General features: G+C 24.6%; 1 protein-coding gene across 1 annotated transcript; it reads right to left on the reverse strand.

Moving 5' to 3' along the window:
- Nucleotides 1–8: 8 nt before the first annotated feature.
- LOC140671054 (scavenger receptor class B member 1) lies at nucleotides 9–24,304 on the reverse strand. Its single transcript, XM_072902079.1, has 11 exons — nucleotides 24,202–24,304; nucleotides 13,977–14,071; nucleotides 11,165–11,256; nucleotides 10,453–10,613; nucleotides 10,115–10,259; nucleotides 9,619–9,819; nucleotides 5,545–5,705; nucleotides 3,495–3,781; nucleotides 2,339–2,457; nucleotides 1,417–1,542; nucleotides 9–741 (listed from the first exon to the last, which is right to left on the reverse strand). The coding sequence occupies exons 2-11, from the start codon at nucleotides 14,008–14,010 to the stop codon at nucleotides 424–426; spliced, it is 1,644 nt and encodes a 547-aa protein (XP_072758180.1). The 5' UTR covers nucleotides 14,011–14,071; nucleotides 24,202–24,304; the 3' UTR covers nucleotides 9–423.
- Nucleotides 24,305–25,880: the final 1,576 nt, after the last annotated feature.

Genomic DNA, 25,880 nt, shown 5'->3' on the forward strand with positions numbered 1-25,880 from the left:
TATTCATATACATATATATAAATCTTTGTCGTGCTATGACATTAACAATTACCACATATGCAATCTCGTGTCGTTACAATACTATAATATTATAGATTACACAAAAGATAAAAAGATTCTATCAGTTGGTTTCATTCCAAACTAATTGCTTGAAGTTAAATAATACGTAAAAAAATCGTAATTCTTTTGCATTTTTATTATATAATACTTGATTGCACACGCAAAAACATTTTGTTATGGTCTTCTATTAACTATACAATCACAAGTATTCTTAATTCGTCAGAACCAATCTCTTAACATTTATTTTCAGTCTATTTCACTGTCAGTTTTCCTCAGTCCTTGTCAGTTGACAACCGTAAATAAACAAGCAACAATATGTTAAAGATACAATTTAAATAATACAAAATTGTAAATTAAGAGCTATTAAGAATACGGGGGTTCCACTGTAAACAAATCGGACTTTGATGTAATTTTCTTGATCACTGGCAAAATATTTATCGAAGTATATTGACCGTTGCACAAAGGTATTCTCAAGTCGGGATTATCAAGACTTTTGATGGCTTCCTGTTCTTGCTCCTGTTTTTTCTTATTGAGTATCCGTAAAGTAAATGTCAACGATAGCATTATCGTTATTATCCCGATGATACCAAGCAGGTATATCAACACCGTTTGTATGACTGGTAGTATATTTAGTATTATTTTTAATAAAATCTGTATTTCACTTGACAAAGACGGAATATACTGAAAGGAAAAGATTTACATTTGTTACATGATTTGCATACAATAAAGACAAATAATACTGTATCATATATACTGTTAATATATTTTTTTAAATCATAAACATAACACATTCATATATACATGTACACATATTATGTATACGTAGAGTGCGAGGAGGGGATAAATTATATATATATTTGTATATGAAAAAAGGAAAGATTTAAGACTTAGACATTTTGAATATTTAAATTATAGTTAAATAAAAAAAGATTGATATTAATAAAATTAAAAATTATATAATAACAATAAAAATAAAGATAAGTTATATTAATTATATAATTTAAATTTATGAACATATACGTAACACAAAAATTAGTATAAATTCTTGCATCATATATATCTCACCATCAGTCAAGACTCTCTGTTTAACATTATGAAATTAAACGATCAAAATAAAAAAATCTTGCTTTATACTGAACAATCAATGATTTCGTAATTATTTTTATTAATGCACGTGTGCTTGATGTTATGCAACATTTTTTTATAGTAACGATAATGTTGTTCAATACACCGCGACTAACAGATATACAATAAAAGAAGCGGATTAGAGAAAGTGGATAGATATATAATCCGCTTCATAATCTTCACAGGAAAACGGGAGTTTTGTAGGATTGCGAAACCACGCAGACTACTCACCATATCGGACCAAATTAAAGGCAACGTGAGACCATTGAAAACTGTAATCTTAGAGTTGTAATGTGTCGGATGCATTATCAAATTCGTCTGCATCCTTGAGTGCACATATATGGGTATGCCAATTGTCTGCAAAAGTAACATCACAAAAATTAAGTTCAAAAGTTTGCATTCATATTTCTAAATAAAGAAAATCTGAATATAAAATTTTAGATTTAACTAAACAATTTATCTTTATTATTTTTCACTTTAATTACAAAAGAAATTTTTTTTTATTTCTATTTACAAAAATTGTCACATTGAAAAAATTATTTCTTAAATCGTATATTGGAAATAGAAGAGATTTTCATTTCTGTTATTTATAAAAATATTCTTTGAGTACTGTTAATAAAGTTTATGAGAAAGTATTCGACATCACAAAAATTTAAAATACGTTGCAATTAAAGTCTAATTATCTTAGGGAAAGTCTTTGAATTAATAGCTTTATATTCATGTGTGCGCACCATCCAGATTATTACACAGTCGATTACCGGTGTTAGATAAGATTGAAATAGTATTGAGTAACTAATAAATAGCTCTCGAGCGTGTTCTTTGTATGCATAATTCTGAGGAATGTTGTCACGCGATTGAATAATCTGTACGTAAGACTTATTCAATCTTAATTACAAAAAACGTGGTTAACTAATGAATATTATGAGCTTATGTTATAACTTGTAAACGTAATCTTCAATATTTACTCTCGATAAAGATATTCTAAAAGTGTTTATTAAATTTTGAATTTTTGCTAAGATCTTCTTTTTTTAATTTTAATGTTTTTTTTTTAATTAATACAAAAAATTATATTAAAATAATTTCTTAATTTTATAATTTGATAACATATCTTAAGTAATACTTTGTTTTTCAAATATTAATAACTATTATTTACTTCTTGTATTATTGCAAAAGATTCATGCTTCTTTCGATCCGGTTTAAGACCTTCTATATCCTCCAGCAAACTCGGATCAGCATCAAGAAAATGTGGAAGAGATATTGCCGTCGGAATATCTAAAAAAAAAAAAGAATCAAGATATTTTTTTGAATAAGTCATTTTTTTTTATATTGTATCTCAGAATGATTAATAAGTGTATGCTTATAGCTATCTATATTGAGATGAAATATCAAACAATTTACTGCAAATCCAAGGCAAATGACCAGAGGAAAGGTCGCTACATAAATTGACGTCTTTATAGTAATGATACAATAGAATGTATGTAATGTGATGATAATTAAAATTAATCACTGTTTCAACGATACCTTATCATAATATGTACATGTATATTACATGTATGTACGTATGCATTGACTTTATATTGTTAAATAGACATTAAAATAATAATCTAAAATTAATAAGTATTAATAAATATGCAAAGGACATAATAAAAATAATCATAAATAAACAAGTTTAAACCATTGCAATTTTTAATGAATATACTTTACTTTTGTATGTGTGCGTGTGTGTAGGATGTGTGTTGATAAAATCATTTGCATAAGATAAATTGGATTATTGAGATGAAAAACATAAAATTATAATAAAATAGATAATAAAATAAAAAAAAAAATATATATATATATATATATATATATATATATAATTGTGTTATTATAAAGAAAATCACATCTGTTCCGCTGTGTGTCTCTAAATTTTCTTTTATTGGATATGTTGTCAATATTGGCAGTCTGTTGATTAATTCTAACTATAAATGTATGCTCAAAAGGATTACATAAAAATAATCGATTATATATATTTAATTTTAATTACACTAAAAACATAATTTTATATAATTCACATATAATTCTTTTATTAATATTTTAAGATTTAAAATATTTTTCCACACATATATCTTTTTTAATTCTAAATTATTTTCATATTTTTTCAATGAGTTTTATTCAATGTATATTATAAAAAATGCATATTTTTATATTTGATTATGATTAAATTATGATGAAGAGAATGGGAGAAAAATACTGATATGTTCAACCATGTCATATAACATTTCAAGTTTATTGTCTATACCTTATTGTTAGTTTGATAGGATACGTACTGTAGTAACAAGGTGTTATATTAGACAGCCCTTTTTTCATACAAGTCTTCATCTTGCGGCAATAGCATTCGTTGTCCGGATTCTGATCAGGCGGATAAGCAAAGTCTTCTGTGAGAGCGTAGAGATATCCTGACAGACCACTTTCTGTGAAAATTTCTTCCTTGAATTCAACCGGTAGCGTTCGACAAAATGCTTTCCTGAAGACTCTAAAAATAGCGCGCTTATCTATGTATGGTGGAAATATAATACCTTCCGAAGCACCTTGAATTGTGTTACAAATTGAATTCCTAAAACGAAAAAAATTAACGCTGAAGTTACTTCATTAAACTCTAATAAAAAAAATAAAAATATTAAATAATCATCATTAAATAATTATTTCACATTATAACATTTGGCTGGATGTATTGACTTATCAATATAAGGGAAACCGATACATATTGGAAAATTAGCATTATCTGCTATTTAGAAATAAATTTATAAATGATCTTAACAGAAGTAAATTTCTATTTTAATTTATCCATTGCATGCAATGACAGATATCAGAAGATATGCTACTTTATAAGCTAAGATCAATTTTGTGCTATAAAAGTGGAAAATTTTTTCTTCTTTGTTTGCTCCCTGAGATTTCACACAGTAATAAATTATATTTTATAAAAGGTAGGTTATTTATATTATTCATTTACTTTCTTAAATAGTATGTAACATTTAATATATCTTTTAATCTAAAATATGTTAACACAATTTAAAATAAAAATGTCATAATGATACATGGAAGGACAACTAGAATAATCTCAAAAAGGCTTGCCAGATTATCTAAATATTTTTTGTATCAATAAATTAAAGTAGATCACATGTAATATGTTTTAGTGAACTCAAATATATTATATATTATATGTTATTTTTTATGGATATTTCAACAATATTATTTTTACTTTTTATTAAAAATAAAATAAATTTTCTATGTATTGTTTTAAAAGTTTTTAGTATATAATGTTCAAAAATTTCATAAATTGCTCTCAATATCCCAGTATCCTCAATATATTCGTATTTATTAAAAATTAAGGCTGTCCCTATATGTATCTATGGGATATAGTGAAGACGACTGATATATAGTGATTATTGCGTTTTAAAATTTTATATTACATAATACACATTTCCAATCTCTTCAAGAATTACAAAGAGACAAATCTTTAGTATGTAAACAAAAAAATTATCTTTAACTTAGTTTGTTTCTATATTGAAGAATTAATTAAGCAAGAAATGTCTCAGTATATATATATGTACTGGTTTCCTCTAATATAAATATTTTGATACTAACAAGATAAACTTAAGGTGACAATTAGCATCACCATCATATTTATTAAAATAAAATAAAAATATATTTGATTATAAAATCTATATCTAATCTACTCTTTTCAAATTATTCTCTCTCTTTTTTAATTAATACGTTATTAATATACAATATCCTTTCAAATTTTAAAGTATTTTGTAAAATATATGTATGTACTGAAATTAAATTTGATCTGTTACATTATTTTTTCAAGTGCCTCATTATAAAGATAGAGAAGAATAAGTACATACGAATCTTTTCAATTTCCATGAAAAATTCTAAAGAAGAAATTGTATAAATTGTAAAAATGTTGTGAAAATGCGCAGTAGTTTTCATCGAATACATCGAGATTTTAATATTTCTTGGAATAATATTACGAATCGGAATAATTTTGTTGATCTTTGCGCTATCACTTGTGTATGTGTGCATTAGTCGTTTACATTTTACACAATCAAAGACGCCTTAACATAACGTTGTTTGATTTTGAATAAAAATCTCTGTGGATTTTTATACTCGTGGGAATTCCTCTTAACACCTTTTAACGGAATGATACGGTATTATCTTTGTTTTATATTCTATTTTTGTATGTATGTAACTCGTTTAACACAATATAAAACTTTACCCGGACGATGCAACGTAGAATGTATCAAATGGAATTTGCTGTTATCTGCCTAGAGAAAAAAATGCATATTTTTCGTAGAGACCATTAAAATTACGTACTCTTCTCGAGTTTCATTGCCTTCTGTTTCAACATATCCCCAATGCGCTAATCCGGGGCTGCCATTGTACTTTTCGATGCTAAGATATCGTCCTTTTTCGTCCGTCATATTAGTATTCTTGCGAAGATTTATCGTCACGATATTCTCTCCTTCATCGTACATCTAAATATATAACAAGATATACATGTTAGTTTCAATAAATTTATATTAATTTTTTTATTTTATACAAATTTTACATTCAAAGACCTGTTGAGAGTACACAATGCATCTTTTTCTTTTATAATTAATTTGATTTATCTGTGTGTTTTATCATTATCATTAAAAATTATTTATTTATTTAATTCTGCACCATTAGACATGTAATATTATGTATAATAGGATGTACTATAGGGGCCTCATATGCATTTTTGTTATAATAAATTACTGTAAAATAATTTACTTTTATACAATTTCAGATTCTCTAATAAAATAAGACAACAATTAGATTACAATGTTAAAAAAGTAAAAATCAATTTTGAACAAATAATTGAGCTTGTTTACTAATTATTTTAAATAAGTATTATTGCAATAGTATACATAATAATAAAAATATAATAGATATTACTTTTTTACTTTTAAGTAATTTTTATTTATTACTGATAACTATTCTGACATAAGTTTATTTCTTATTATTTGTATGAACAAGTTGAATATTAAACTGAATTAATTAATATTATATATTAATATTATATGTATATAATACCTTCCAGCAGAGCTTCCGGTGGTTAAAATCATGTTAAAATTGTTGCATAAATGCAGACTAGTTCGAGAGTAATAAAAGCCATTAATTTTTTACTAAAATGTTAATTTTTTATACATAGATTTCATTTATTTTAAGGTACTCCCTCATATACACATATCACAGATAAACATACAAACATATATAATTAGCAAATTATATTTTTATTTTATTTTTAGTTTTATTTTAATGTTATAATATTTATAATTTATTTATATTTTAATAAATAATATCAAAGATGTAAAATACATATACACTCAATATTTTAAACTGGCAAATTATTAAAGCAATTATTACGCATGCATCTTGAATTTCTATCTCAGTATCTTGAATAGAAATCAATAGCATAACAATTCAGTGATTAAATATAAAGACTATAAAATTTTTCAAATTATTTATTTTGAAATGTTGAATTTTTATTTAATTAATGTCTTTTATGATTGTCAAATGTAATAATTTTTTCTGCACATGAGACTGTTGCTAATTCAATTCTTTTTAGAGTGAATAAAATATTATAAAATAATGAAATAAAAAATCAAATTTGATAAATTGAGAATGTATAACATAAAAACTATGAACACAATGAAATTATAATAATCTTTTATATGTCAAATTTTTTATGTATATTGAAGCAACTTATAAATCTATTTTTTTTTCATTACTGTTACTATGAGATATCATTATAATATATATATATATATATGTATTCTGGAATCAATTTCTGTGTGTAAAAAACTCCGTACTTATAAAAAAAGCAATAATGTTTTTAAACACTAAAACACTGCACTATTTGAATTATTAATGCAACGAGAGAAAGGTGCGTCATGTCCTTTGAAACCGTATAGTGCTAAAAAGTCGTTAACACTAACCTCGTGAACCCTGAAACGAGCAAGTATAAATAGTGAAAGGATCAGCGACTCGCAATAATTGCGAAAAGCGACAGCAGTTCAACATTCGAGTCTAATATGACACTATTTTACTTGCTCTTTTGCATTATTATATAATCTCGATTAGATTTGAGATTATAAAATTATATCTATTATATTTAATCTTAAAAATAGAAATTGGAAAACATTTTTCAAATCATCTATTCTTTATCATAATTTTTATAAAATACTGTTTATAAAAAAAATAGATAAAAATGTATGCAATAGGACACATTATTAAGATTTTGCAAGGATGGAATTAAAATAATAAAGATAAATTAATCTTAATGTAATTGAAATAAGTTTTGAATAATTTTTTTTTATATTAAAGAAATAATATTATAAAAATAATGTTATAAAATTAATATTTAATTCGATAATATAGATTAAATATGTATAAACATATTTTAATTAAATATTATAATATATATAGTTATTTTCTAATTGTTCGTATAAAACAGAATTACACGAACGCTTACGTCAATATATGCACACATAAGTTTGACTTTATACATATGTATATAAAAGTAGAAATTTTATTCAATTAGACGAGCAAACATCTTTTAATTTCGAACTCAACATTTCTGTGATCTGGATATAAAAAATCCTCAAAAAAAAGCTTTACAATGAAATTGTTTAGAAAGACTCACTCATACAAAGAGAAACCGGTTTCTTTCTAGGTTCGAGAGTCAAATTTTTTTGCCAATACGTATAATTATGAATAGTCTATTTTAATATGTATGTACCACACAACGATGTACCAAACATCGATGATTAATAACTTTTTCTATTTGTTTTCCTTTACTGTGTCAGTCGAAATAAATTATTGCAATGACGTAAGTAGACGAGTTTCTTTGAAATATCCAATTAATACGACAAACGTCTAAAACTAAATTTATGCAAAATTATTGTATATTACAAAAATATAAGATATGTAATTTTAAAATGAGATTGCTTGGAGCATTTGATAATTGTAATAATAGTTAATGAATAAAAAATGTAAACAGCTTTTTATTACTAAAATCATTATATCAGTTTTCCTCGTAAGGATAAATGCTGAAAATTGCATTATTTGTTAGAATACTCGTTCTTTTAATTAAAATTTATGAAACACCTATACATTATTTATTAGCAAAAGCTAATTTAAACATATTTAAAATAACTGATGTATTTTTATTTCTCTTAATGTTCTTATGATATTTAAGAATAATTAATTATAAGTTGATCAAAAAATTGATTCGATTACTATTTCAGTATTTTTCTTTCAAAAATTAGACATAATTGCAAATAGCAATTGATATAATACATTTTGTGCACGATCGAAAGTGTATTCTATAAAAATGTATCTAACCAGTTTGCTCGCTATTTTGTAATCTCAAATAGTACCACCGTTTATATGATACGATTAACTAAAACCTTTCGCTTTTGCATAGATTTTACCTTGACATTCTTCTCATCACATTTTTTTCAGTTTTAAGCTGTAAAATATGTATAGCCAAGATACACCTTTAAATACAATCAATGAAAATAAACATACCGACGAAATTTAATAATTTTTGTGTTCAGTCTTAATAGCACCACATTTTTATACATCTATAATTAATTTCGTCAATAAAAACTAAGTTGCTAATAAATTTATTGATTGTTCATGCTTTAATTAAACTGTATTTAAAATGCAAAATAAATTTTTACTGTGTATATGTACAATAAATGTACATTAAAGTGTATTTTTGTTTTAAATTATTAGACTTTCCAGTATTTAAATAAAAGAACTATGCTTGGAAACTATCAATACTTAAATCATAAAAAAATACTTGTGTGGATAAAATATTTATTAACGCAAAAAAATATTATCTTTATGTAATCTGTATATATACATTAATAAATATTTAAACACAATGTATAAATATAAAAAAACAATCTATAAATTTTAATACATATATATATATATATATATATATATATGTGTGTGTGTGTAAATTGCAATATATATTTAGCAGTAGACTAAAACATAATTTTACGTCGTTAAAACAGATGTTTTCCGTTGACAGATATTTTAGCTGACCATGCACTATACGATCAGAATTTGCAAAAATACCTCTTTAATCATTCAAGTTGTATATATTTAGTAGTAGAATAAAAAATAGTTTTACGTCACTAAAATGAATATTTTCAGGTAACAGGTATTTCAGCTGACTGTGCAGCTGACTATACGATCAGAATTTGCAAAAATATCTCTTTAATTATTCAAATTGTATTTCTTATGTAATTTAAAGATCAATTTATTCAATAACGTTTTAGTTGCGGTTTAGTTATGATGCATTTTTGTCTTAATATTTTATTTATGATATAAATAAGTAAATTTACTTACCCGGTCTAGAAGACCTAACTTTCGAAAATTAATAAAGTTTGGCACGATTCCACTAGCTAATGCCACTATTGAATCCTCATAACCCCATAGATAATCATATACCGAAATATTCAGGATTGGTTTGGTAGAGAACATGTTTGTCAGCTGTACCAAAGGATAGTTCACTAGAAACCCGGAATCATGTAAAGCGGATGAAGCACCCTGCGGTAGAAAAAAATGTGTACAGAAGTAATTACAATGCATTATAAGCAGTGTCTAATTGTATCTAAATAACACGTTTAATAAGTAAAATCAAATTATATACTTAATTATTATTACGTTTTAATGAGTTTTAAAGATCAAATTATTATTTTCGATTGCTTACAGCCTAAAGTATAAAAAAAAGTACAAAAAAATGTATAAAAAAAGTTACAAGGCTATCGTCATTATATTAAGTCACCGCTTTCGACATCGCAAACGTGCGATTATAATAAATCCTGTAATTTACTGCACTTACCAAAAAAGGTATATTTGGGACATTGACCATGTCTTTTGTAGGATCACCTACTGACATTTCGGGTACATACTTTATCGATCTTCTGGGGATGTAGGTCAAGGTGTCATTATCGTTAAACGTGATGTTATCGTTTTCAAGAAATTCTCTGTATCAAATATTTATAATGTACACTCGTTGTTCTCCAAGAATTATTTATAAGAAGTATTTCTTATATATAATATTCGCAATAATATTCACAAAAATTTTATATATATATATATATATATATATATATAGTATATATACATAATAGTTTATGTTAACAAAATATATAATAATTGTGGAAGACAAGAGCTTACTGGTAGACATATGGTCCGATCTCTTGAATTTTGAGCTTCTCTTTACCGCTTAGAAACTCTACTGAATTGGTAATGTTAAATACGTATACGTTTAAATAAATGTCAAGAGGTGGTCTCTTCCACATTAAGAAAAGTATAGAATTCGGTGTCATTTGTAGATTCTATAAAAATAATAAATTATTTCTTGAAATATAAACTTTATAGAATTTCAAACATAGAATTTTATTATTATACAATCTTACATAAAAATTAAATAACTTTAGCTAAAATATGCCTTTTATGCTAATCAATATCTGCAATATTAAAGTCTTTATTCGTGCAATCAACATGGCATTAAAATTTCCAATATGTTATCAATTTCTGAATTAAAAACACATAACTAAAATAATAACTGTATAATAAAAAAGTAATTTTTAAAATTAATTTTTTTTAAAGAGTAACATCTAGAAATTAACTATTATTGGAGTTTAATGAATGTATAAAGTGTATAATAATTATTACTTTTATTAAACCCGTATCTATATATATTTTTAAATAATTAGTACAATATTTTAATCTAAAGAAAGAGAATTATTTCAATTAATTAATAAGATCGATTTATCAATCATTTTTTTGCATTTAAAACTTTTTTTTTACACATATTATTTTTTACATTTTACTTATTTTTCCCGTATTGATATTTGCACATCTTCTGTTAATGATATTTACTTACATATTCTAATAACATGCTTGCAGGCTGCACAACATAAATTACGTAAGTTAAAACACTACATATGATGCCCACTGTAAATAAGATGATGCATTCTAAAAAAGAAAAAATGTTTTGTGTTTAAGTAGGATCGAATCCTTTATATACACTTTATGCTATCGTGAGATATTTTATATGTGTAAAAGTTTAACCAATTTTATTACGTATAGTGATGAATCTGTTTTTCCAATCCATTTCGGAATGGATAAGGCACTATTATCAGTAACTTATTATTAGCATTAATGTGTTATTCTAATAAACGCACATTTATTGAGTACACATAATAAATTAAAGTCTATTTTTTCATTTTGTTCTACTGATTAAAAATTTCTTTTTATATTATTTTTGTTATTAACAAAATATTTCATCCACTATGTTAGAATAATGTCTTTAAATTTTTTTATTCTTTTATTACACATTGACAGTATACGATCGTGAATAATTTATAACTCTATCTCTCTTCAACTCATTTTTAGGAAATTTATTACTAAAAAGATATCAGAAACTATTAATTTATATATGCTGACAAAATAATGATGAACATTTATGTAAGTATTAAGCAAGCTTTTATCAAAGACATTATGAGTATAAAATAATCTCATGCTAATCGATATACTAAAATATTAGACAAATATCGCAATTTCTCTTAATTAATAACATAACAACACAAAAATGATCTAAAATTAGAATGGAAAAATTATTTTCTATTTCTGCATTAATATATTGGTAATTTTTAAAATAATAAATGCTTTATTATATATATTTTTTAAAAGTTTTAAAAAATTTCTCAAAAGTTTTAATTATTAGTCTATATAATATATAATTTATATCAAAATATTTTACTTTTATGTCAACAAATTTAAGAAAAAATTAGATATGCTAAATAAGATGTATTCATCAGTCAAGCAATGAATATCATCAATGATTCTTTATTGTAGAGTCATATGTACAAGTACAGCATTGCAAAAGCCTCGTATCTTTCTAAGAGAATCATATTTGAAAAGATGTCTCATTTATATTTCAAAAACCTGCAGAATATATTCCTTGAACCTTGGAATGCTATCAATGTTAAATTGTTATACCACATAATTCTTTTCAACAAACATTTTTTCAATTTAAAAAATTGTTGTAAAAAAGAAATCAAATTATACAGAATTCTTCAAAATTTTTATTATATGCAATTAAGCAGAATTCTAAATAAAAGCTTGAAAAAACACCAAATAAAATCTTTTTAAATAAATGTCAAAAACATATTTTCAACGGAAGTTGAATTTTTTAAGCGATTAATAAGTAAAATAATAAATAAAGATATTCTATTCTTAATTCTTAAATATGTTTATGTCGAAAATTGTTCATAATAATCTTTCTATAAATAAAAGATATTAAAAGGATTTAATTTAAATAAATAGACGGAAACAAAATGTATTGAGGAATTAAAAATTAGTTTTATATATATATATATATATATATATATATATATATACACTATTTTTTTTACAAAATCATCAATCAAATTGAGGCACTTATTATAAAGCGGCACAAGTTTTTGTACTTTATTGCCCTCATCAAAGTACGGTGCCGCCAAAGAGAACTCTTATGTTAGCCAACTTCTAGGACTGCTCAACTTTTCATTCATCAACCTTTCATTGTCCTTGAGTCGTTACATTTTTAGCCACGCTTTCATGCGTATGAACATATAAAAATCACTTAGTGCAAGGGTTTTTAAGGTGATTAAAAACTCCCTTTGGGACTTCTAGAGTAGTGCAATATCCTATGTCCCATCCTACAGTTAATTTTGCATCGAGAGCAACGAGGTTTTAATGAGAAACACTAACAATAAGAGTTAGCTGAGATTCTAGTTTGGTAATATTATATTTTAATGAAGGCATACAAAAGCATGTGCCGCATTATAACAAGTACTTTATTTCCGATGACGATTATGTCGAAAAAGGAACTGATATAGCATATTCTCTAAGATGGATATATTTGTCCAACAGATAATCTTTTCTTGACCCGAATTTTATATATTATCTATAAGAGATAATAAGGCCAATTAAGGCTACTACGTTCGTTTGAAATCTTTGATTTGATTAGACTATCGTTATGACGCTATACCCCCTCTGTAATTTCATGATAAAAAATTGATATTCATTTATTAGTGTTTTTAGATACGTGCTTTTGATTAAATTAATTATCAATTTTATAATCTTTTATATCTTTCATTAATATATGATTTCTTATAAAAAGTAAAATTAAAATAATAATTATGTGTGTATAAATTTACATAGAAGATTTATAAAAAAAATATTACAATATCTGCAACTGCAAACAACTATGTAATAAGTAAAAAGTACGAGTCAAAATAAAATTTAATATAAGATTTAATAAAAGATATAATAATTTAGAGTCACACTTATAATATTTATGTAAAATAAATTTTTGCTATTAACTTTATTGCTTATTTTAGAAAATATATAACGTAACAATGCTTCAATAACAAATAACTATAACCTGTAACATATAATAAGAGTACAATAAGAGTTATATAATTATATGTATAATTAAGTAAAGCGATCTAAATCCAATTTCCAAGATATAATAATCTTAAATTATACATATTAATAAAAAAATTGCAGAAATCATAATTCAATTTGTGACACATAATATTAGGCACGAATGTTGAATATTCCGATATTGCTCTAATAACCATAATTATCTTCATTATTTTATGCGGATTGAACTCACGTCCTCAGATTGTAGAAAATAAATTACTCACTTTTAAATTGTTGTAATGCGATTATAGATTTCATGGCTGTGACCCGATTTCTTATCGCAAGTTTTTCTTCTTGTTACCTTGACTTTTGAAAAATTCTGAAACAAATGTAGAACCATTACATTATGTAAATAAAGAATATAATTAATAAATTATATAGATCTATACAAAACAACAAAAATATATATTATATCCAGAAGAATGATATTCATTTATTAGTGTTCTTGACACATCCTTAGACACTTAGCCTTTAATCAACTTAATGATCGATTTTATAATCTTTTATATCTTTCATTAATGTATGATTTCTTATAAAAAGTAAAATTAAAATAATAATTATGTGTATAAATTTACATAGAAGATTTATAAAATAAATATTACAATATTTGCAATTGCAAAAAACTATGTAATAAGTAGGAAGTACGAATGTCAAAATGTCAAACAAATTGAATAATTATTAATATATTAGTCAAAAATGTTTTTTTCCCTGGATCTGTATACAAGGAATAATTTTTTTTATCAAGAATATTTATTTTAATCAAGAAACTTCCGAAATTATCTGACTGTAATTAGTAAATTTGATAAATGTCCTTAAATTTCGAATAAATTAATTTGACTCATTATACGTAAGTATATATTGTGCGGTACTATTTATTCTAACAATCAATTATAGTAAATAAAGTAAATTTATTTAAACGCCATTCATCGTAAATTATTTGCTGTCAGTATATTATTCATATTTGCGATGTTATTAGCATATTGCTCATTTGCATAGCATTCACAGTTCTATTTTCTTCCTTGGAAATTTCACGGACATCTTTTCTTATTATTCTGCTTCTCTAGCAATAATGCAATAATGTTATGAAACGCATCGTAAATATACGTATCGGATTATGAAGGTAGCCATATTAATATCGTGTTTATTTAAATTTAGGTTAAAAAGAACACCTAACTAGTCATTTTTGCATTTTATCAATGTCACATAATACTTAAATTTAATATAGTCATCTAATATTGAATATCATGTAATTTATTATACGTATTTATTATATGTATTTATTATATAATACTTATTTATTTTAATGACAAATTATCAATCATTTAAAGTTTTTTAAATCAGAAATAAAAAAGGAATTATTAAACTCTATTGTCAAGTGTGCATAATTTTTACGATTTAACTTTTATATTGATATAAAAAAATCACATAATAAAAGAAAACGATGAAGGTTCAAACTCCTTTACTTTCTTTCATTGAACAGCTTTTTTATATCTCTATTTTTATAATCCTTTTATAACAAACACTTTCAATAAAAACTTTTAATAAAAAGATAATTACCAGCACTAAAATAAACACAACGCAATATGTTTAATCAAATTATTGCTTATGTACAATACAAAGTACAAATTATATATCTTGTTTCTTATAATATTGAAGATTATCCACATGTGGAAATGTTGATTACAATTATCTTTTATTAAATACCCATTACTTATAATCTACTAGATAATGAATACATAAATAATCGTTATTCATAAAGCATCATATAGTTCGGTATATAACATTCCTACAGTCTTTTGTATAAAACATCATTAATTCACGTCATCTGGTTCATATTTAAGTTCACGATCAACAATGACGACTTATTCTCTTATACGCTTTGTCGATTAAAAAGCATATAGCTAAATCCACGGAACTTTTGGTAATGAACTTTTTTCGTAAATTACACTTAAAGTTGTGTAATATGTAAAAAATATATTTTTTCACTTTATTCGAGTTTTTTTTATTTTTTCTGTTAGATTTTTGTACAAATTGACCTTTTCAATACAGAATCAATTTTTTATCCGTTTATATGTTTATTCATCAATGATTATCAAGCAAAGATTTTTATTTATTTTTTTGGAAATGAGTTTGTCGATGAACATTCTTAAGAAAGATTTGTAATAGGTAAATAAAAAACAGGCAATAAATAAAAAAGATTTGTAGGGAAGTAAATCTCATATTTTTTTAAAGATGCATACATATTCTATATTGATATTAGCGGCAATCGTACCGGTCATAACGAGATGAGTTGTTACTAAACTATGAATAACGAATAAATATATGATCGATTAGGCTTTTTTTCGAACGAAATCTTTTCGGCTCTATATATTAAAGTATATATATTAAAAAAAAAAATTAGCAATAAGAAACGGAAAATTATTTCAGTCTACAGTTATTATATTTACAAGTCACGATAATACATAATGGACAATATGATTTCCTACACGGTAAAAAATTTTGTGTTAAATTTAATACATTTCTCGTGTCCCAATTTATCCACTCTAATTTTAATGTTAATTTAACAGAAGGCAAAAATAAATGTGAACAAATAACACAAATAATATGTAAAAAATTAACACAAAAATGTGAATTAGTGCAAGATTTACTTGTTAATTGTGTTGTTTTAACTCTTAGAAACGGTGAATATTAACTCAATGCAGAAAAGTTAAAATAACATAACGACAGTATATTATATTAACATAAGAGTATGTTAAAAATTTAATACAAAAATTTCTACACGAGAAAATTTCAACAAAAATACAAAATGTTTTTTACCGTGTAGACAAAGATAAATTAACTTGTGATTGATTAATCATTTTAATCGCTAGTTACATGCACCAAATAAGGAATCCTATCAAGAAAAAAATTACAATTTTTTAAAGAGAAGATTATTAACATTTAATTTTTTTATGTTTTAAATCTAGTTAATTAAATAAAAAGTATTTTATGTTGGATGAGCGACGTTCTAACAATTATTCTTATATAGCCAAAAAATTGTTAAAGAACCTTAATCACATGTTTATCGACATAGATTTTAATTAAGCTCGCTCATATTTTGCTCATGGTAAAAAATCGACCATGAATGCTCAAAAGGCTCCATTATATGTACTGATGCGGGGTCTAAAAATAAGGATCTGATTGTAGTCTTTGTATTTGTTTTTGCGTTCAGAATCTACTGAAGAAGGCTGCGTACAGCCGAAACGTTTATGTTGTAATTTAGAACAAGAATAAATATTATTTTTTGTGAACATATAGTTAAAATTGGCTCATTAGTTGGCTCAATAGTTAATAATTATAGTTAAATAAAAAGCTTATTTTGAAATATCACTGCATGAATAAAGAATGCAATAAATTTGATGAAAAAAGTAAAAAAAAAATTGACCATTTTAAATTATTGTGATAAAAGACTTCTCTGCTATTTTAGTTTTAAATTACCTATCAAATTTTCATTTTTGTTCAATAAATTTTCAGTAATTTTAAAATTACTATTGATTAAATCATCCTTCCATATATAAGTACGGCTAATTAACTTTAAATATAATAAATATAATAGGAAGAAATAATATATTTAAAATAAGAATATATTTATAATATATTTGTAAAGAATATAATATATTAGAATATAGAATATATTTATAAAGAAATTAATAATATAGAATAATATATTTATAAAGAATATAATAAGAAAAAATGATGTATTTAAAATAAGAAACATAAATACTAATTATATACGATTCTTTTGGATCAATTTTTAAGAAATTGATTCTTTTAGTCCAATTTTTTTTAGTAAATTGATTTTTTTATTCGTATTCATAAAGCCATCTTACCAAAAAACAACGATTGGCATAATGTAGTGTAGTAATAATGTAACGTATAAAATTTCGTGTAAAAATTGCGACGCCTCACATATTAGTCAAACAAACAGATTTTTAAAAATGCATATTAAAAAACACACATCAACCACATATCACAGATTGATTAATCATGAATTTGATTGAGAAAATGTTGAAATCTTGGATGCAAAATTCTTTCTGAAAAAGAGACTTCAAAAGAAATAGTTTAAATCAGCAAGAAGATACGAAATGCTCATTTACATCAAGCATACGTTATAAAAAACATGTCACAAATAAAAAATTCCACTCTTTACAAATTGTTTTTTTCCCTCTTCCGACATTTATTAAGATTTTTTACTGATGACTAATAGACGGTTTTCGACCTTGTCTTCACTTGTATGTCCAACACGTTGCGTGACGATTGTATATACGCATTATCGTAATCGTTTCGCGGAATCGGTATTTGTGATAGATCTTTATCATGGTTCTTTTCTTTTTAATTCACTTTCGCTATTATAAGGCTATATTGCGGGGAGGGAGAGGAGGCGTATTTAAATATCCACTTTATAATTTGGTTTTTATAGCTGAAAGTCGTTGGAGAACCTATCACATGTTGCGCACTGTTAAGAGCGATATGCGGTATTTATAACTCTTTCTATTCTGAAGATGGTTCAAAAAATGGACCGAAATGTTTAAATTGAATAAATTTGCTTTCTTTTCGTAAAAAGCTTGTGTTTTTATTCACGCTCTTATAGTCTGCACTTCACTTTTCGAGCCTTTCTTTTCCCGTTTCTATTATTTTATCTTGAATCTATTAATAAAGAAATATTTCTAAAAAATATACTCATATTGCTAGTCACATATAAAGATGTTTAAAGTATATTAGCATGACAAAAACTATGTCAAAATGCTGACTTGTATGTTATATATTATATATAGTCAAAGTTAGAAAGAATGCTTAGCTTTTGAGAGCGGCTATAACATCAAGTTTACGTAAATGAATATGTATATAAAAAAATTTATCACTATAATTAAATGTCATTAATTTTATCGTGATCGCATAAATCTAGAAATTATATGTTTATGAACTATATAGAGAATCTCTCTCTCTCTCTCTCTCTCTCTCTTTGTCTCTGCATAGATTTATAATCAGTACTAAATATAATAATTGTGTATATGAATATTTATAGAATATAGAAATCAGACGATCACTCTTATCACTAACAACAAGTAGAGATATGAAAAGATGCTCGATAAAAAAATAAAAATACTAGAAGATTTAGATTTATTAATATATATATATAACATATCTTGAATTTCATGATTCAAAACAGAGAAAGTTCAGATTCAGACTAAACTTTACGCGACAGATTGAATTTTAATTTCTAAAATAAACATCATATAAAGTTTATAATCTCATTAAAAATAAATAAATATTTATTATGTCTAATGTTGTTATCTTGTTATAGATAGTCTACGCGATTTAATAATTCTGTAATGCTATCATGTTTATGCTTATGTCATGATCATATTTATGTTTTAACGTAACATATGTGCAACATGTATTTTTTATTAATAAATTGCTTAATAACTTTATATATAAAAGTATTTATACTTTAGTTTATAGCATATTGTATTTTCTTTTTTTATTTTTATAATAATATTCACAATCTTATAAATGTTTTAGAACATTTATAATAATCATATGTAAAACAAACTCGGCAAAATAAACATTAAAATCCAATTACAACTTAAAATTATGTTTGTAATTTTATAAAGGTGTAAAAAAATTATTATAAAATATATTATAAAATATTTAATATTTTAATTTCACAGATTTTATAAAATAATATTATGTAATTATTGATACCAACATATTACAAATATTTGATTATAGCGGATTCTTGCCTTTAAAAATGCAATTTTAATCATATCAGTTACGCTAAATTCACAATCAAATATTTGAACTCGTGACGGATGTTTAACTAATATTTTTATGAATAAAGAAATCCTAACGTAATCAATATATATATATATATATATATATATATATATATATATGTATATATATATATCACATAATCGTTTTATATCCGATTGCATGATACATGTACATTTATATTTTACACAAAATCTACTTAATATTCTGATATTATTACACTATCTTTTTTGCTGTCAGATTTTACTGTTAGAGAAAAATTGATCTTTGACTGCATATCATATCAAAATAAATTTCATATGATATTTAATTATCATGATTTGTTACTTCCCGTTATTATCGTTTATCTTTGAATAAACCTTCGAACTCCGATAATTTTATCCTGAAAACTATTTAGCTTAAGAAAGAGCTGTAATGAAAGAAGTTATTTTATTGTGTAACATGCGTAATCAAAAAAACAATAATACATTATTCTATATATACAAGGAATTCATAGAAAATTATGTTGCAAATCATATGTATACACACAGAGAGATGCAGCATATTTGTACACACAATATTAATAGTATAAAATTCCGTCATATATTCTTTTCAGCACTAGAATAATAAAGATATACAAATAAGTACATTACCAGAGATTATAATACATTCTTTCTCTTAGTAATTTAATATGTAGAGTAAATCAAAAGAACCTGACAATTTTTCAAAATAAAATAAAAAATACGGAAATAAAATTTAAAAAATGGAATATAACTTAAATATTTCGCATCAGATAACAATAAGATATAAAATGCCATTTGAGTATATTATTGATCTTATTTTTCTAAATTTAAAAAAGTTTTCACATTTCAAATATCAAATGCCCTGTACATTTATCCTACATTGCTCTAAGTCTATTATCTTAACACAGGTTAACATCGCTATTTGCATCAGGTTATCTGGTATAAACATAATTTTTTCATAACATAAGTATATTTATCATGTTATTAAATAAAGAAGAAAAAATTACAGATATATCAGACAACTCGATTCAAATAGCGATGCGAATATACGTGGTAAACTAAAACAATGTAAGATGTAAATACAGAGAACATTTGATAAATGTGAAAAATTTTATTTAAAATTAAAAAAATGAAAATCAAATAATATACTTAAATGGCATTCAATATCCTGTGAGAAGAAATAAATATTTAAAATATATTTTATTTTTTTATGTTATTTTAAAAATTGTTAAATTCCTTTGATTTACGCTATATAATAATTGTACTAAATTTGTTGTAAAAACTCTGTTTTTTATTGATCCTATTATTCAACAATAATTTATAATGCTATCTCGCAGTTATATCACTTGTTAAAGCACTCAAAATATCCATATCAGTTTATAATGATAATGCGTTGTAATGATAATATTAATGGGTTATGATGATAATGTTGTTAACTAAGTATCGCTGACAGAGGAGACAAATTAGAAGCAGAGTTTTTATATGATAATAAATAAAACCCATTCTCGGAATATTCTTGCAATAACGATAGCAAGACGTTAGATAGAGAAACATGCCTCATTTTTGCATATAATATAATGTAGCTATAATACATAATTTAATTCTTTAGAAAAGGTCAATCTTAAATATATAATAAACAATCTGAGAGAATTTATACTATACATGTTTAAAAAAATCAAATTTTCAAAGATATTGCCTACCTTTATCTGTTTTATGTGTTTTCATTTTGATAATTTTATTATTGTTTAGCTGATAAAAGGCAAAATATTAAGTACAAAAATTAATTCAATTTTTAAAAGTTATGACAATATTATTAAAAGAAGGGAGTTATGTATCTTATAAATACCTATTTTCAACACACTCACACACGTACACGAGGCACGACTATTTAATCAGATATTCCTTTTTAATTATAATTTTGTGAGTGCTAACTAACAAAGAGCGGTACTATTTTCAAAAAACTTCAAATCAGGTCTCTTAAAAAAATAAAAAAGAAATTTATAAATGTAAACATTTCATTCATCCGATGAACGCATTCTGAAATATATCGATTGAAGGAGTCAGCAAAAATATAAGTAAAGAGTAAATATCAAATATTGTATAAAAATTGATATAAAACGCGATGTAAATATACAAAATGTTAAAAGAGACTTTTTAAAATGATTGCTTATCGCATAAGTACGTAAGTTTTAAATGCTTTGGAAAATTTAAGGACGTTTGCAAAAATGTAGCCGTGTTCAGATATGTGTCGTACCATCATATCGTATTACGATCAGCTATGTGTAGACGGGACGCCGTATCGTCTCTGCGTATCAAAGTGATCAGAATTGATACGATCGTGATCCGCTTACGAGGGAAGTGTACACCCTTCGGGTCACCGATTTTGCCGAAATTTTGTAAGAATGTAGTATGGGTATTGACATAACTATAGCTATTAAGCTTTAATCCACTTGCAGTAAAGCGTACATGGAGCGTCGGCGTGGACTGTGCACCGCGCTAGAAACTGTATGGTTGCGCGTTCACACCCCATGTTAATTTTTAACTTTTTCTTTTTCATACAGTTTTGGTCAAAGAAAAAATGTTTTATGCACTTGAACTTTTTTTATTTTTGTTTTAAATAAAAATAGACAGTGCAAATATTATAAGGACATATGTATTATGTGTTCATATAGACAACAAAATTTATATGTTATAGAAGTTTAAACATATATTTATTGATTTTATACATATATAATATATATATGTATACATCTACAAAAAAAGCTATTATAAAATTATTATTCGTAAACAGATATATTTATCAGTTTTTTATATATTTAGATCTGTAAAAAAGTAACTATAATAAAATTCTTCATCAAAGTTAATTTTTATATCTACTTATAGAAATTCATAATCAGACATATATTTATCAGTTTTTTATATATGTAGGACGTAGGTCTATAAAAAAGTAATTATAATAAAATTAATGCATTTATTCATCTGGTATTACATTTTGTGTAATATTATAAAAGCTAGAATGATAATTATCGAAGAAACAAGCAAAACAAGACTAATTTGCAATATAGTTTGCATCAAAACTGATCAGTAATCGAACAATTTTTTTGAATGTAATATGTATTTTCCAGTATCATTATTAAAAGAAAAATGTTTTTGCAGAAAAGTTGGTTTCATAAAATGGGCTTGGTGCAAATTAGTCTTTGCCTGTTTCTTTGATAATTATCATCCTAGTGTTTAAAAAATTAGAATGCAATACCAGATGAATAAATGCATTAATTTTATTATAATTACTTTTTTATAGACCTACGTCCTACATATATAAAAAACTGATAAATATATGTCTGATTATGAATTTCTATAAGTAGATATAAAAATTAACTTTGTCAGAGTCAGTATTTTATTAACATCGTCAAAGAAATGATACGTGATGCAGTCAATGTGGACGCGTTCCCAATTCTATCCCGATTCTTTTCCGATTTAACAACGTAACAGGACACGTTTTAAGATACAGCTGTGTTAGGTAGAAAATTAAACAAAAAATACAGATACAGTTTCAAATAAAGTTTTAACTCATAATTGATATATCATGATGAAACGCAACGATACGATACGGTGATACGACACATGTCTGGACGAGGCTGAAGACATCAAGGAATCGAGACGTTCGAAAAAAACTTTGACGTCTCGTTAAAAAGGTGTACAAACTGAAAATTGATGCAAGTATGAAATTGTTAGTAGAAAAATCCAAATGCCTCTGAAGACACGATTCGCAATATTTTACACAAGTATTTAAACACTACTTATGGATCCGTTACTTGAAATATTCACAGTGCTTGGTCACCTGTTATATTTGCCTGATTTGCATTCTGTCTCTGTTTTCAAAAATTTATTTTGACAATGCCATTAAAAGAAATTTTCTATAATAGCATTTCGGTGATCCAAGCGGTTTCAATGAAGGTGCGCGAAACGATTCTGAAAGAGTGCTCCAAGAAATCAATCCATTCAGTGACATTGTATAGATGTCGAAAGGACATATTTTGGATAAAATAAATTAATTTTGCCTTTACAATTTAATTTTATGTAGCTTCAATTTGATTATTGAATAGACGCACCTTATATGTGTATATTAGTATATATATATATATATATATATATATATATATATATATATATATATATATATACACAAAATGTTGTAAAATAAAATAGATATATATATATATATATATACATAATCAATAATTATTGTATATATAATTATATATGTGTGTATATATATATATATATATATATATATATATACATGTATAATTATATATACAATAATTATTGATTATATATATATAATTATATCTATTTTATTTTACAACAATTTTATACAAAATGCAATTCTATACAAAATAATGCACTTTTTGTAAGGGATGCACCAACGATGTATTGTCTGCACGACAATGAGATTAACACTTTCGTGTCAAAGTCGAGGTTCACTTTTCACAATTACTTTGCGTGTTCGCGCGAAAATAATCTTGATAAAAATTAAATTAAAAAACAGTATTATATATTCACTGAAGCACTGAAATTTATTTTGAGAATTATGAATAGAGAATTTCGGAAAATGCGACAGAAATATACTTGCCGAATATATACTCTCTCGGCGAGTCACCGCTGTTGTTGATACAATTTTCCTCTTTTCCAATCCGTATAATGCGTAAGAGGTTTGTGTGCGGTCCCCTTTATACCGTCGTTCCTTGGTGGTGAACCTTCTCCCCTCTATGGACCTTCCTTTTAGACTCAATGCAGCTCCGTTAGCAGCAGTCGCACGTTTTGTTTGCTCGTGTATTCATATTAAAAGCTGATTTTCATCGTTATTAAAAACTAAGGAATAAGAGAGTGCTATAAATATTTAATATTACGAATATTGATATATTAATATTATGATTAATCAATAAATATTTAATATTAATATTTACTCTATCACAAATAAAATAAAATATTCTAGACTACATATAATTAGATTTTTCAGATTTTTTATTTATTATATAATATTTGAATTGCGGACAATCAGTATTTGTCAATTCTTGTATCAAAAATCAAATCTGCCTTTCTTGTACTGCGTCTTTGTTACTTCATGAAAAGGGAACGGCCGCATTATTACCATCGAAATTTTCTCCTCACGAGAGAAGGTGGCATAAAAAGAAAAAAAAATCGAAACTGCCCACAGGTAAACTCCAACGACAGTGCTAAAAAGACAGTGAAAAGGGTAACGCATGAAATTTGCATTCTTAGTTGAGTGTTTTGCTCGTTTGTTTTTATTTTTACAAAAAATTAAAAATATATATTTAAATAGATATATAAAATAGATATTTTATAAATATGTGTAAAAGAAAATATCAGCTGAATTATTGAGATTATAAACATTGAAATTAATAATAAACAGTCAAATAGTGTCTATTACTACATTATACCATTAGATTATAATAATTAAGTCATATATTTTTTAAACATCAAAAAGCATTTTTTATGCATATTATTACAAAACGATGAAATCATGTAATGCAAAGATTTAATAAACATTCTATCATTTATTAAAACTGGTTTATGCTAACTAACCAGCTGTAACCAGTTTTTCGAAATTCCGGATTCTTCAGAAGTCTTTAGAAAAATCTGCAATAATGTACGTTCAACATTGCACAACATATTGGCTAAAACAAATTAAACAATAAACTTGCTAATTTTTTCTTCAAGGATTTTGTATAGATTTGAAAAGGCTATTTAATTGATCTATAGAGCTGCAAAATATTATTACACTGTTTATATTAGTACACATATAAGATAGAAAGTTTTGTAAAAAAAAAATATATAAAAAAAACAAGTTGGACATCGTTCACGATTAAATTTTCATGGCATTAAAAATTTATAGTAGTAATTCTTGTAATATATCTTCAATAAAAAATGTATAAATTAATTACCTTGACAATATGTAATAATATAGACTGAAATTTAGTTTTTTTTAAAGTTTGTGCATGTATGACTATAAAAAATTGCAATTAAAATAACTGTATGCACGTGCAATATTCAAAAAATATTTTCAAATATCATATCATTTTTTAAAAAAGTACATTCTTAGATGTTTGCAACGAGAAACAATTTTATTTTAAGAAAAAAAATTTCAAATTAATCCAAGAATCTGTCGTACAAATATATACATATAATGCATTAAAATATGTATATTATATAAAATATGTATATTAAATAAATAATAAATAATTAATAATAAATATAATCCCTCTCTAAAAACGCATGTCTCTCTGTCTC

This window comes from Anoplolepis gracilipes, chromosome 11 (genome assembly GCF_047496725.1).
Source record: "Anoplolepis gracilipes chromosome 11, ASM4749672v1, whole genome shotgun sequence".
Lineage (NCBI taxonomy): Eukaryota > Metazoa > Arthropoda > Insecta > Hymenoptera > Formicidae > Anoplolepis > Anoplolepis gracilipes.

Excerpts from the sequence above, each read along its gene's own strand:
- LOC140671054 (XM_072902079.1), bottom strand. The coding sequence starts at position 14,010 with ATGAAATCTATAATCGCATTACAACAATTTAAAA. Across the intron at positions 10,614-11,164 it reads CAAGCATGTTATTAGAATAT|AATCTACAAATGACACCGAA; the intron begins GTAAGTAAATAT and ends TTATTTTTATAG. Across the intron at positions 9,820-10,114 it reads TCCCAAATATACCTTTTTTG|GGTGCTTCATCCGCTTTACA; the intron begins GTAAGTGCAGTA and ends TTTCTACCGCAG.